At 46.5% G+C, this 14,538-nt stretch overlaps 1 protein-coding gene across 1 annotated transcript; it reads left to right on the forward strand.

Moving 5' to 3' along the window:
• Positions 1-894: 894 nt before the first annotated feature.
• Positions 895-10,468, forward strand: slc23a1 (solute carrier family 23 member 1). Its single transcript, XM_071413876.1, has 14 exons — positions 895-1,040; positions 1,597-1,758; positions 1,931-2,088; positions 2,332-2,420; positions 2,517-2,584; positions 4,207-4,388; positions 5,736-5,856; positions 6,314-6,470; positions 6,710-6,857; positions 7,047-7,152; positions 7,508-7,637; positions 8,015-8,158; positions 8,368-8,463; positions 9,670-10,468. Exons 1-14 carry the CDS (start codon positions 1,008-1,010, stop codon positions 9,945-9,947), a joined length of 1,872 nt encoding a protein of 623 aa, XP_071269977.1. The 5' UTR covers positions 895-1,007; the 3' UTR covers positions 9,948-10,468.
• Positions 10,469-14,538: the final 4,070 nt, after the last annotated feature.

The following is a 14,538-nucleotide window of genomic DNA, read 5'->3' on the forward strand; positions in this document are numbered from 1 at the left end:
ATTTTCTTTTTCTTTTTTTATTATTATTATTTACAGATAGCCAGGGACTTGCTCCAACACTTGCAAAGGTCCTAATGGATATTGCAAGTTATCGCCGTAACCCCAAACTTTTGTTGGTGGAGAGAACATTTTGCTATTTTAAAGAAAATGTTCTGCAATTCAACACATTTTGCCCTGTCTTTTGTGTGTTCATGATACCTGAAGGACTCAAAATCAACGGGGTCTCCCTGGGTGTCGAGGCCATAGACTGTAAAAAAAACAGGTAGAGGGCCCAGGACATGTAATCTGGCCATGATAACTACAAGATTTAGATAGCTGGTTATTTACCTACCTAGCTAACATGGGCTAGTTGATCAACTGGACATTTCTAACAGGTCTGTCAGTGAATGGAATTACTAGAGGAAAACTGTCCATGCACTACCAAATTTCTAAATTGCACCTTGCCCATTCCACTATTACAATTCTCAACAGCATGTTTGTTAAAAGCCAGATTTTTTCTATAACATATATTCATTTATTTACTTTAGTCGAGACCTGCAGTCCGTATTGACCCTGTTCTGGGTCCAGATCCGGACCAGTGTCCGTATTGACCCTGTTCTGGCTATTGAGTATGGCTGGCCTAGATGCTATCACAACCTCTTCCGATAAAATGAAATGCACAATCGGTCACAAATCTAGAACTACAAATGTAATCCTTCCGATGTAGTTCTTTCTGATAGCTATTCTGATTCTAGCCCACTATCTCTCAAGAAGTGTCTTCTTGAACCCTGGGTCCTTCACCTTTAGGTTTACAGTCTCAGCCTCTTGTTCAGCACCAGCGGGTAAAGTCCGCCTCTGAGGCAGATTATTAACCTGGCTAATCTGGTCCCCTCAGCCCCCATAAAATGTGCTGTTCTACTCCTGTATAGGGCTGAGGTCGAGTGTTGAGTTGAGAGAGCACAGAGAAAAGCAGCCTGACCCAATACCCAACGATCCATCACAAGGACCTGACAGCCCAGAGGACGCAGATGCAGCACACAGAGACACAACCAGACCACAAGGTAAACTCTTCATTTACTACCGTTTCAATACATTGATGAGTTTAGTTGTTAATGTCTGTAAGTGTACATTATCTGGCCTGACAAGATCATGATTATGGGATGTTCATATGTGATGTGCTATGTTTTTCTTTCTGTCAAGTGTAAAGTTGAGCTTGTTAAGTTATCCTATTACTTCATTCCCACAGTGTTTCTGTTGACTTTTTGGTGAAATCACCCTGTGGGAAAAACTGTTTAACCTGCTCAGACTAGGGTCCTTACCGCCATGATGCCTGACTGACTAACTGAACTGAACTTGTGGAGGATGGTTCTAGCTGAAACAATGCTTTTTCAGGGCATTTGTGGCTACTGACATGGGGCAGACACAATACCTGGTGGACACAAACAAACAAACGTGGAAACACTGGAATTGTGTTTTACTTCCAGGGTGTATGAGAGCCTTTGTCATCGATTAGTCCCAGTGGTTGAACACGTGTCTCTGCTTTCAAGATTTGTGGAGCCAAGTTGCCAACCCAATCCACAATCCTTATGTGTGAATGTCTCTGGTCCTCCCTCTCAGAGTGATGTCGTCCAGAGTCAGACAGAGGAACAGGAGCAGAGTGCTGAGGGGGGGAAACTGGCTGCCGAGCAGCAGCAGCAGAAGCAGCAGCCAGGCTTTGACATGATCTACACCATAGAGGATGTCCCGCCGTGGTACCTCTGCATTCTACTGGGCCTCCAGGTGCACAAATACACACACACACTCTTTCACACACACCTCGTTTTCATGGATGGTTTCATCAGTAGACTCCACCTTTCTCTTGCTCTTTTGTGTGCTCTCGTTTCCCATATAACTCTGGCCCCCCCCTCTCTTTCTCGCTCCACGGTGATTAACACTGCGTCTTTGATCACAGCACTACCTGACGTGTTTTAGCGGGACCATCGCTGTGCCCTTCCTGTTAGCGGAGGCCATGTGTGTGGGAAAGGACCAGAACACTGTCAGTCAGCTGGTGGGAACCATCTTCACCTGCGTGGGAATCACCACACTCATACAAACCACCTTTGGAGTCAGGTGTGTATGTGTGTGTGTGTGTGTGTGTGTGTGTGTGTGTGTGTGTGTGTGTGTGTGTGTGTGTGTGTGTGTGTGTGTGTGTGTGTGTGTGTGTGTGTGTGTGTGTGTGTGTGTGTGTGTGTGTGTGTGTGTGTGTGTGTGTGTGTGTGTGTGTGTGTGTGTGTGTGTGTTTGTGTGCTTGTGTGTACATGTGTATGTCTGCTAATGCTTATCATGCATCCGTGTTTCATCTTCGATTTGTAGGTTACCTCTTTTCCAGGCCAGTGCTTTTGCTTTCCTCATCCCTGCTCAAGCTATCCTAGGACTGGATCGATGGAAATGTCCCTCTGAAGGTGCGTCCCTCAATCTCAACCTGTGTGAAAAGAATAGGGCCCAGTCACAGACAGAACCTCACTAATGGGCTGTTGTTTCTGTCTGTCTTTCCACAGAGGAGATTTATGGGGACTGGAGTCTTCCTCTGAACACCTCCCACATCTGGCACCCAAGGATGAGAGAGGTACTTCCTGCTTCTTTTCAGTGGGCCTCCATCTTGTGGTCCATCCTTCTGAACTGTAGCATCTCTCACTTTAATTGACATTATCTGAGACGTCATGTAGACATAACTAGGATCAATAGATTTTCCTGGTCAGGTCACATGGTGGTCCTCCACATAGGCTGCTGCTACTATTATTTATTATGTTGCCTAGTCACTTTACCCCTACCTGTACATAGCTACCTCAATTACCTCATACTCCTGCACATCAACTCGGTCCTGGTACTCCCAGTATATACAGTGCATTCGGAAAGTATTCAGTTCCCTTTACTTTTTCCACATTTTGTTACGTTACAGCCTTGTTCTAAAATTGATCAAATTAAACATTTTCCTCATCAATCTACACACAATACCCCATAATGACCAGGCAATAACAAGTATTCAGACCCTTTGCTATGAGATTCGAAATTGAGCTGAGGTGCATCCTGTTTCTATTGATCATCCTTGAGATGTTTCTACAACTTGATTGGAGTCCACCTGTGGTAAATTCAATTGATTGAATATGATGTGGAAAGGCACACAACTATCTATATAAGGTCCCACAGTTGAAATTGCATGTCAGAGCAAAAACTAAGCCACGAGGCAGGATTGTGTCAAAGCACAGATCTGGGGAAGGGTACCAAGAAATGTCTACGGCATTGAAGGTCCCCAAGAACACACTGGCCATCATTCTTAAATGGAAGAAGTTTGGAACCACCAAGACTCTTCCTAGAGCTGACCGCCCGGCCAAACTGAGCAATCGGGGGAGAAGGGCCTTAGTCAGGGAGGTGACCAAGAATCCGATGGTCACTCTGACAGAGCTCCGGAGTTCTTCTGTGGAAATGGGAGAACCTTCCACAAGGACAACCATCTCTGCAGCACTCCACCAATCAAAGTACAGAGAGATCCTTGATGAAAACCTGCTCTAGAGCGCTCAGGATATCAGACTGGGGCGAAGATTTACCTTCAAACAGGATAACAACCCTAAGCACACAGCCAAGACAACGCAGAAGTGGTTTCGGGGCAAGTCTCTGAATGTCCTTGAGTGGCCCAGCCAGAGCCCGGACATGAATGAACCCGATCGAACATCTCTGGAGAGACCTAAAAATAGCTGTGTAGCAATACTCCCCATCCAACCTGACAGAGCTTGAGAGGATCTGCAGAGAAGAATGGGAGAAACTCCCCAAATACAGGTGTGCCAAGCTTGTAGTGTCATACCCAAGAAGACTTCAGGCTGTAATTGCTGTTTTTTGTTGCAAACATTTCAAAAAAGCTGCTTGCTTTGTTGTTATGAGGTATTGTGTGTAGATTGATGAGGGGAAAAAAACAATTTGATACATTTTAGAATATGGCTGTAACGTAACAAAATGTGGAAAAAGTCAAGGGGTCTGAATACTTTCCGAATTCACTGTGTATTTATTCCTTGTGTCACTATTTCTTTTTTTTTATTTTCTTTTTTATCTTAACTCTGCGTTATTGGAAAATGACCCGTAAGTTAGCATTTCACTGTTAGTCTACACTTGTTGTTTATGAAGCAAGTGACAAATAACGTTTGATTTGATTTGACATATCTAATGATATTAACAGTCAGTTTCTCTCCCCTGTAGATCCAGGGTGCCATCATAGCATCCAGTGCAGTGGAGGTGGTCATCGGGCTGGTGGGTCTCCCTGGTCTCCTGCTGGACTACATCGGGCCCCTGACCGTCACCCCCACCGTGTCCCTCATCGGCCTGTCTGTCTTCCAGACAGCTGGGGACAGAGCCGGCTCTCACTGGGGCCTCTCAGCACTGTAAGAGCACAATCCATCCTTTGTCTATTGAATCCACCCCTTCCCTGTAATGCATCCTCTCTGTGGACTCTGCTCTTTCCATCTGATCCTCTCCACTCATGCTTACACTTGAGATCCAACAATGTTTTCTGAGTTTGATTACTCTCTAGGCCGAGGGCATGTTTTTCTTACTTCTGTTCCTCGCTTCTATAGTAGAAATGGATTACTTTGACTAGGGCTTGAGACTCTTTACTATCTTCAATCCAAGGTCATTGAAGCTATTGAATCTTATCGCATACTATTAACGTAGCCCTTCACACTCGTATCCGTATACGGGTTGAAAATGGCAGATTTGGGCACTGATAAACGCCTGAATTGGAACGCAGTGGCTGTACAGTAACATGCTTATACATGAGGTCAGAGCTCTGGCTCTGCGTTTCACAGCTGTTTGTGGGTTTTGACTGACAGACGCTCTGAACTTGAACACCTTGTGCGACAAGAAGTTCCCCCATCCCTCCTGCTAATTGGGCAACTTTTGCAAATGTTTTGTTGTCTAAGTGAGGGAACTGCTGTACATTAAGATGACTCTATGTATTTTGAAAGATGAGACGTTGAGGATTATAATAAATACCGCTTTGATGTCATAAAAGCAAGCAGCTGCGGGGTCCAAATGTGCACTTCACATTTCCAAATCATAAAACTCATGTCATATACAGTACAGTGTCAACGTGTGTACGATCACTGTGCTTGATGTACAGTTCCAAGATTACATGGCGTCATACCCTGGGTTGTTCTGAACAGAATGAGCCTATGTTTGTTCATTGTGAAGAAAACTTGCCGCAGCACACACACCCGAATGCACTCGTGCCTCCTTTCTATGCACATCAAAATGACGACCGTTTTTTCCTGAATTGCCTTGTGAAAGCCTAGCACTGTAAGATCATATTTTATAACTTAGCTAGTCATGTTGGCAGTAGAACAAGCTTTCAAACCATGCCCACCTTACCCAGATTGCCATTTATAATGGACCGTTTTTTGGGATTGCGTAAACAACAACAGTAATTGTGTGATGGCGGGGAGGGATGGTTGTGTTCCAAACGACTGTGCTTGTGTCAGGTGAACTGTTGTGCCCTCACCTTTGCTCTAATACTTTTCCCATTATCTCCAAAGTGTTCCCTTTCAATTGCTACCGTGGTTATGCATTTGATTTTCATATTTCTTCTGTAGGAAACATTTCAATTTAGCCCTATCCATTATAGGCAATTCCCACGAGTGTAAAGGGTTCATTGCTTTTCCCCTGTTTGATGTCTTTGATTCGGTTATGTTGTGGCTATATCACTGCCTAACTGATCCTCTGCGTCTCCCCAGGTGCATCTTCCTCATCGTGCTATTTGCTCAGTACCTGAGGAACTGGTCCTTCCCTTTCCTCACCTACAACAGGAAGAAAGGCTTCGGCGTCACCAGGTTCCAGATCTTCAAGATGTTCCCGGTTAGAACCAACAAACCACATATTTGTCTCACAGGGATGTTGAAAAGTCCTCCGATCCATGCTAATCAGATGTTCTCATGTAGGGCATGAACTAATATTCATCAAATACACAAAGCTATTCATTCACAGCACTTACCATGCCACTCTAATCTTGAGAGGTATAATAAAGTCTCATCTTAGGCAGACTTTATTGCATTTTCCTCTGTGTTACTGCCTTAATCAGTGCTGCCAGCCAGGTCATGGGGACATTGTCAAGGCCAGGCTATATAAATGACTCACTGTGATAGATAGACACAGACCACAGGGGTAATTTCACCATTACGTTAATGCAAAGTATTAGCTTCCTGATGAAAAGGGCTGTAAGAATGGGCACAGAATAGGCCGACATAATAAGCTCTATGATTAGGTTGTATGATATGTCATGCTGTTCCCCTTCTCTGTGTGGTGCTGTATTAAGATTATCATGGCCATCATGTTGGTGTGGCTGCTGTGTTACATCCTGACCCTGACCGACGTGCTGCCCAGTGACCCCAGCAAGTACGGACAGAAGGCACGCACCGATGCGCGTGGTGACATCATGACCCTCTCCCCCTGGTTCCGCTTCCCCTACCCCTGTAAGAGGCCAGCCTTACAGCCATCGTCTCTCACACTGGGCCAGATTTAACACCTGAGCTAGAGCAAGGGTCAAGTTAAGAAAGTGGATGACACTGGCCATTTATGTTCACCTTTAGAATGACCTTATATAACATTTTGAATGGTTTAAATGATCTAAGTTGTCATCCATTGCCATCGCCTCTTGTCTTGCTGCATAGGGGAATGATTCCAACTTGTGGTGTTTGTGTGTCCCTGAAAGGTCAGTGGGGGTTGCCCACGGTGACCATCGCCGGAGTGCTGGGCATGTTCAGTGCCACACTAGCTGGCATTATAGAGTCTATCGGGGACTATTACGCCTGTGCTCGCCTCTCAGGGGCACCTCCGCCACCTGTCCATGCCATCAACAGGTGAGCATCAGTCTCCTACGCCAGAGCTTAGATTTCTAACCTGGACCTAAGGTTCAGAACCTAAGGTTCTGACATGAACCTATGTTCGAGATAGTCCTCTATGGTCAAGCATCAGTACTCTGTGTTGATGTATGTATGTATGTGTCTGCATCATTCATTATCCTTCGTGTCTTGTCTTTCCCATACTAGGGGTATTTTCACAGAGGGGGTGTGCTGCATTATAGCAGGACTGCTGGGTACAGGAAATGGCTCCACCTCCTCCAGTCCCAACATTGGAGTTCTGGGAATCACTAAGGTTAGGAAGCTTAGCCCCTCAGCCCCTCGCCAGTTTTTCAGACATGTTGTCTTTAATCTATTTACTTAAAAGACATGAGTGTACATATGGAATCTCAGATGTTGTATTTATGTCTTGTTCGAGTTGGAATCAGCAATAATATCTGTTTGAAACGGATAAACGCTTATTAACATGGTCTCTAGTGCAAGCCCTTTGCCGCAATGGAAATCAATTGTTATTATTGACTAAGGGTCTACTCAGCTTTACATATACTGGTATGTTACTCTGGTGTGGATTAATAATCAATGAACTGCAACTGATAATAGAGGTTGCACAGTTCACATTGAGTCATGTTGTACTATGTCCCTAAACACAGGTGGGCAGCAGGAGAGTGGTGCAATACGGTGCAGCCATAATGTTCCTGTTAGGAACAGTGGGGAAATTCACTGCCCTCTTCGCATCTCTGCCTGACCCCATTCTAGGTGGCATGTTCTGCACCTTGTTCGGTGAGTCATTGGGAGACTCTCAATTGTATACTCCTCGCGTCCTCTCCCCTCACGTTCTTTCTCAGAGGGGAGAGGGGAGTGACCTCTGGGTTTCTTATCCAATGGGTTTTGAGAAGGATGCGAGGAGAGAGGACGCAAGGAGTATGCAATTGAGATTCTCCCGCTGTGTTCTGTGACTTCCTAATACAGAGTCCACCACACACAGCATCATCTCAGTCTCAGCCACCAGAGGGTAGTATGATCACAAAAAACTCACTATTTCAGAAGGGGGGGGGGTCATATTATGTTTGTAGCTAGAAACACGGATAACCGTTTCAAAATATGACAATAATAACCTTTTACACCCCTCTGTTGTTTGTGTTGTCTACGCCCTGCAGGTATGATCACGGCTGTGGGCTTGTCCAACCTGCAGAGCGTAGACCTCAACTCCTCTAGGAATCTCTTTGTCCTCGGCTTCTCCATGTTCTTCGGTCTCATGCTGCCCAGTTACCTAGACTTGCACCCTGGCTGCATCAAAACAGGTGGGCTGCACATTTAAAAGGGTTGTATTGATAAGAAAAGGCATCATCATCTGCTGAGGAAGTGTAGCAGTGGCTTTTGAAAGTTCAGAGGATGTGTACCGTTAGACTGGTATGCAGGTTTAGTACGGTTTTGCTGCCGGATATTATGTTGATGCTATGAATAACGATTAGGATAATTCATTTGGTGGTAAATGTTTCATTGCCCTCAGGAGTTGCAGAGGTGGATCAAATCCTCACAGTGCTCCTAACCACTGAGATGTTTGTTGGAGGCTTCCTGGCGTTTGCTCTGGATAACACCATCCCAGGTATGCATGCTCTATAAGAGTGCAACCTCATCTCGTTAACAGATGTCAAACGCACAGCACCTCCTAGTCACCTCATCACACACGGATCGAAGGGAGCCGTTGCGTTGTGTTTGTTAACAGTGTGTGTCACCACCGATATCACTATGGGACACGTCAGTCCTTCAAACTGTTGCCTGTAACTACCAATGTTTGTTTATCAAATCAAATTGCATTTGTCACATGCGCCGAATACAACAGCTGTAGACCTTACAGTGAAATGCTTACTTACAAGCCCTTAACCAACAATGCAGTCTTAAGAAAATACCCCCCCCCCCAAAAAAAGTAAGAGATAAGAATAACAAATAATTAAAGAGCAGCAGTAAAATAACAATAGCGAGGCTATATACAGGGGGTACCGGTACAGAGTCAATGTGCGGGGGCACTGGTGTCGAGGTAATTGAGGTAATATGTACATGTAGGTAGAGTTATATGCATATATAATAACAGAGAGTAGCAGCAGCGTAGAAAAGGGGGGGGGGGGGGGGGGGAGGGAATGCAAATAGTCTGGGTAGCCATTTGATTAGCTGTTCAGGAGTCTTATGGCTTGGGGGTAGAAGCTGTTTAGAAGCCTCTTGGACCTAAACATGGCGCTCTGGTTCCGCTTGCCGTGCAGTAGCAGAGAGAACAGTCTATGACAAGGGTGGCTGGGGTCTTTGACAATTTTTAGGGCCTTCCCCTGACACCGCCTGGTATAGAGGTCCTGGATGGCAGGAAGCTTGGCCCCGGTGATGTACTGGGCTGTACGCTCTACCCTCTGTAGTGCCTTGCGGTCGGAGGCCGAGCAATTGCCATACCAGGCAGTGATGCAACCCGTCAGGATGCTCTCAATGGTGCAGCTGTAAAACCTTTTGAGGATCTGAGGACCCATGCCAAATCTTTTCAGTCTCCTGATGGGGAATAGGTTTTGTCGTGCCCTCTTCATGACTGTCACACCATGATTGGTGTGCTTGGACCATGTTAGTTTGTTGGTGATGTGGACGCCAAGGAACTTGAAGCTCTCAACCTGCTCCACCACAGCCCCGTCGATGAGATGTGTCATTGTGTGTGTGTGTGTGTGTGTGTGTGTGTGTGTGTGTGTGTGTGTGTGTGTGTGTGTGTGTGTGTGTGTGTGTGTGTGTGTGTGTGTGTGTGTGTGTGTGTGTATACTTGTGTGTGTGGTCTAAACAGGCACAAGGAAGGAGAGAGGGCTGTTGGACTGGAAGGCTGATGAGGGCAGTGAGGGAAGCTCAGCAAACATACATACTACTTATGACTTCCCCATTGGAATGAGCTGCGTTAGGAAGATCAGCTGCCTGCGCTATCTCCCCATCTGCCCCAGCTTCCAAGGCTTCAGGCAGCGCAGACGGAAGGACAGCATGCAGGAAAACAACGAGGATGAATTAAGAGAGAGGACTGAGAGTGTACGCATGGACACAACAATTACCTTGGCCTGCACCAAAGTATAGTAAAAGTTCAATGATTCATCTTTTAGATTATTTTTATACTGAGGTGCGATTTTCACAGCTATTTATTGTTTTGGACACTTACAAATGCACGATGTTGCATTGTTGTGACTGGAATATTATTTACTAGAGCACATAACTCACCATTTATCTTGGAGGTTTGGTCTACCATCGCCGTTTTCTTACTCACCACCACGTTTTTATAGCGTCTATTATTGGTCTACGCTGAAGAACAAAGAGCCATATATTCAGACACATACTGACCTTATGCTTGTATACAGACTGTATCTGAAGAAGCAGAGACAACATTAGCAGTGTTTTTTGTATTTTATTAAGTCTTTCTTGTGTACAAAATGAACAAGTAATGATCGTGTCTCTCTTCTAATGATCTGAACTCAATCTGAGGTAAAGCAAAACAGTTATGATATAAAATGAAAGTGTAATATATTAAAACATTCCTATTTTTGACTACGTTTAAATGTTGGTTTACATTATTAAGTGTGACAATAAAATGTTAAAACAGATTAGTGAGAGGAGAGCCGTCGATGAACATATTTACAATCTGACCAAAAAGTGCTGTAAGAAAGAAAACCCATATGCTTCTAAGTCAAGTCAACATGGTAATTGTACTGTATTAGCTGAGAGAGACTGAACAACAACACTGCACAGATTGGAAGAAAAAAGGGGCAGGCCAAGAGGCTAGGGTCTATTGATCTATCAAGGAAGTACAGGATCAGAATCTTTATGGCTGTTCAGTATTGATTTCACTGTGACATGTTGAAAGATGTTGAATTGAATTTCCCATCCACATTACACCCAGAACCTTTGTCTGCCAGGGCCTCTGTCAATAGTGGCCCTGGTGAAGAGTTTGTAATCTGACGACAGCTGCCCTCTCGGCTTGTTCAGGCCACTCTCCTCAGGTAAACAATGGTGAGATGTAAAAGACAACAAAAGCTTACAAAATAATTCACTCAGTGTAAAAAAAAAAAATAGCACCCACTCAAAATCGAATTTCTCCTTTGAAAATGGCAAAAGAAAATCTGTGTTTTAAGAAAGTGTTGTTTTATCTATATTACACAACTAGACCAGGCAAACATCATCACAAAAAAAGCTGTTTGTTTATGTTAGAGAATGAGATGACATGCCATTTTAGTTACAGTAAAAGATCATCAAGCATCTGCCCAGAAAGACACAGTTTCAATAGGGAGGGAAAAGGAAGGTTCAGAGAACCACAGGTATGCACTGTATGCATTATAGTTATGGAAAACATTGCATACCTTAGCAGCCCTCTGTTCTCTCACACAAATATCTGACAACGTGAAGTCCCGGTAGTCATCATCTTTATGGGTATTGTGTCAGGAATTTCCGGATTCAGGTGAATCAGAGATGAGACTCTGATTTTCCTTACTATTATTGATACCCAAGTTTTACTCAACCTGACAGTATGTAAGACACTCTGATCCAGCTCTGGGCAGCCTTGTGCGGCCTACCCTCAGTCCTTACCCGCTGGACAGTGCGGTGTACAGTCCTGTCGTAGTGTTAAGTGTTCTGCTGTTGCAGTCCGGTAGGCAGCAGTCTTACAGCCAGGTGTGAGGCATCTCCTGTGGATGAGCCTGAACAGAGAAGCACTTGGGAGGGTACATGGCTGGGAATTGCAGTGAGTGGTAGGGCATGGCACACGCCGGCGGCAGGACTGCTGTAGGCACCGTCTGCTGTGGCAGCAGCACTTCCACGTACTGGCAGGTCTCTGGATCAAACAGCATCTTGCGCTGAGGTGGAAGTTGGGGAACGTCGACGTAGAAACATCTCCCCGTCTCCGGGTCCATCAGCATGTGTCGGGGGCCCTGTCCGTAAACCTGACCTCCAGCTATCTCAGGATATGCTAAGCCTGCACCGCCCTGCCTGTACTCTGTGCTGAACGGGGCCATGAAACCCTGTGTGCTGCACAGGTACTGCTGTTGTTGTGTGTCTGGGGAGGGCATTTTGTTTTCTCCATTCCCTGCTGGCTGTGGGGGTGAGAATTTTTCTCCCCTCAGCAGTTGGACTGGCTGGTTTTGAGGGGGAGGCTGCATCAGGACAGGGGCCTGAATGAAAGTCATCTTTCCAACGTGGGTTTGAATTGTCTGGTAGTTCATGGGGTTTGGTGTATGGAAGAAGGGAGACATCAGTGGCTGTGGAGTCCCAGTGGTGTTGAGCTGTACACAGGCAGGGGAAGGTGTGCAAGTGAGCGTAGTTTGACCCTGGGATCTGGGAGGAGGGCCCTGGTTTTGGCTGCTGTCCTTGGCACTGGAACACGTTGTAACTGAGGGCTGATACTGTTCTGGCTGGTACACGTGTGCTGCTGATGAGTAATATGTTGGAACTAAAGTCAAACTATTTGTGGCAGTTGCTTGTGGGGATTTCTGTTTCTCATTGGTGGTGCCTGTTCTTTCAGACCATTGCTGATTAGACTTACTGGGGGGCTCCACTGAAGACCAGGTCGGCCGAAGCATCTCTGCTCTGTTTGGGTATTTTGAACTTGTATTGGCATTACTACCCAGGTTATCAGACTGGTTGATATTGGGTCGGCTGCCTCTTTTCTCAATAGATTTTGCAAGGCTTTGGGGTGTGATATTTGTAAATCCAGTGTTAGGAATTCTGTCTTGTGATTCGTGGAGAGCTGTGGCTTTGGTTACATATCCCTTGGGGGTGGTGTAAAGTGAAGCTGTATCCACGACCTTCAGAGGTGCCGATGGGAACACTTTCTTCACAAACAGCTTTTCATGAGGCCCGGGTGCTCTGACCCCGCAGGCCTCTCTGTGGCTGACCTGATCATACGCAGACTGCTGATAGAAGGACAGGAGACTGTCCTCTTGTCCCAAAACGGTGTCCCCTGCGTTTTTGAAAGACAGGTTGTAGGTATTTTTCACCAGCCTCCTCACATCCCTCACCACATGTACTGGGGCCTTGGCTTTAAATATCCCCTGTGTCCCCATGTTCCCAGACTGTCCCACAAACTTGACTTCTCCCCTGTCCCCCGTCTCTATCGCTTTTCCTGATACACCTTCAGGAATTAGTGGCTGCTGACTGACTTGACTGCCCCAGAGTGCATCAGTCCTCTGTAGCCCCTTAGGCAGGGGGTTCTGTTGTTTATGGACCCCTTGCCCCCTGTTGCATTCCTCTGGTGTGTTTTTCACCGGAGCCTGTTTGCCTCCAGATCTGCTTGAACCAGCACATGTGCTCCGCGTTTTGCCCTTTGCTGAGTCACAAGATAGTCTGTCCCCTGGGCTCCGGTTAGCGTACGGCAGAGCCCCATCCCTGGGGTTTTGCCTTTCTATTTCCTCACTCTCCAGAGTGGAGGCTATTTCAGCCCTCTTAGTGCTGGTGCTCTGAAACTCAGACCCTCCAAAGCTGCTCACGAGTGAAATGGAGTTCTGTTTGTAAAGCGACTTTTGGTGTGTGTTAGTGCTCGCAACCTGATGGTATTGGATAGAGTGACTCTGTCTATGTGAATCAACAGAGCTCATATCAGTTGTGTTGATCTCTTTGGCTGCCAGAGGGCTCTGGTGACAGTTCTTACCGTTATTCTGGACCTCTAGAGGCGCGAAGGCTCCCTCGTTCACTTCAGAGTTTTGTAGATTCAGCTCACACTGCATCTTCTTTGACAGGACACTCTTGATGATACATGAGGCCATTTTGGTTTTTGTGGAGGTCTCGTCCAGGGACATCGACTTCTGGAGCCTCTGCTTTCGCTCGGCCTGAGCTGTCCTGTTCTCCGACTCCATCCCATGTGACTCCTGGCGGAAGGTTGCCGGGGTGCTGTGCTGACGCATGAACACGTCCCTGCGGTGGCTGGCTGTACTGGGTGTACATTGGGCTTCGTTTGTCACCTCTCCCTTATCGCTGTCTTGTGATTCCGCCGTGTTACGTCTCTTCAGTTGGATTTGCCTCTTGGGAACAGTTTTTGTTCCCCCTCTGTACACCTCACCCTGGTTTTCCATAGCCACGTCAATGCATTCGAAGCTGCCGGTTTCTGAGCATGCTGTTGTGCTTTGGATGTTAGCTGAGACAACCGAGGACTGCTGGAGGGAGATTTCATCTTCTGACCAGTCGCTGACTGTAGACGGCTGGGTCAAGGACCTACAGCTGGAGTTGTAGACATCCAAATAGTCTGCCTGGGGGCAGTAGTGTTTGCTGAAGGCCAGGTCTCTGTCTGCCTTATAGAACTTGGTGGACATGGTGGATGGCTCACCGCTGTGTTGTAGAACCCCTTGGAGCCGCCAGGTGCTTCTACAGCGTTTCTGAGGGAGCGGACTGAATCTCCAGGTGTCTTGATGGCTGTCCGTTGGCAAGCTCTGGGATGCGGGAGGTCTCTGCCGTTGGTGTTGCTGCCCGGTTGCGAGGGAACACTCTGAATAACAACACGCCGGGATTCCTGACTGCAGCTCGCCGACTGTGAGTGTCGAGATGCAGCTTGCAGGCGCTTTTCTATTCCTGGCTCTGAGTGACAGCTCAGTCTGCTCCTCTCTCTTGCTGGCCCCCATGCAGTTCAGCCCCAGCCCCTCCCCCTCATCCTCCTGACCACCATCCAAGGGGGGGCTGCTAAGGAGTTTAC

Source organism: Salvelinus alpinus, chromosome 1 (assembly GCF_045679555.1).
Source record: "Salvelinus alpinus chromosome 1, SLU_Salpinus.1, whole genome shotgun sequence".
Lineage (NCBI taxonomy): Eukaryota > Metazoa > Chordata > Actinopteri > Salmoniformes > Salmonidae > Salvelinus > Salvelinus alpinus.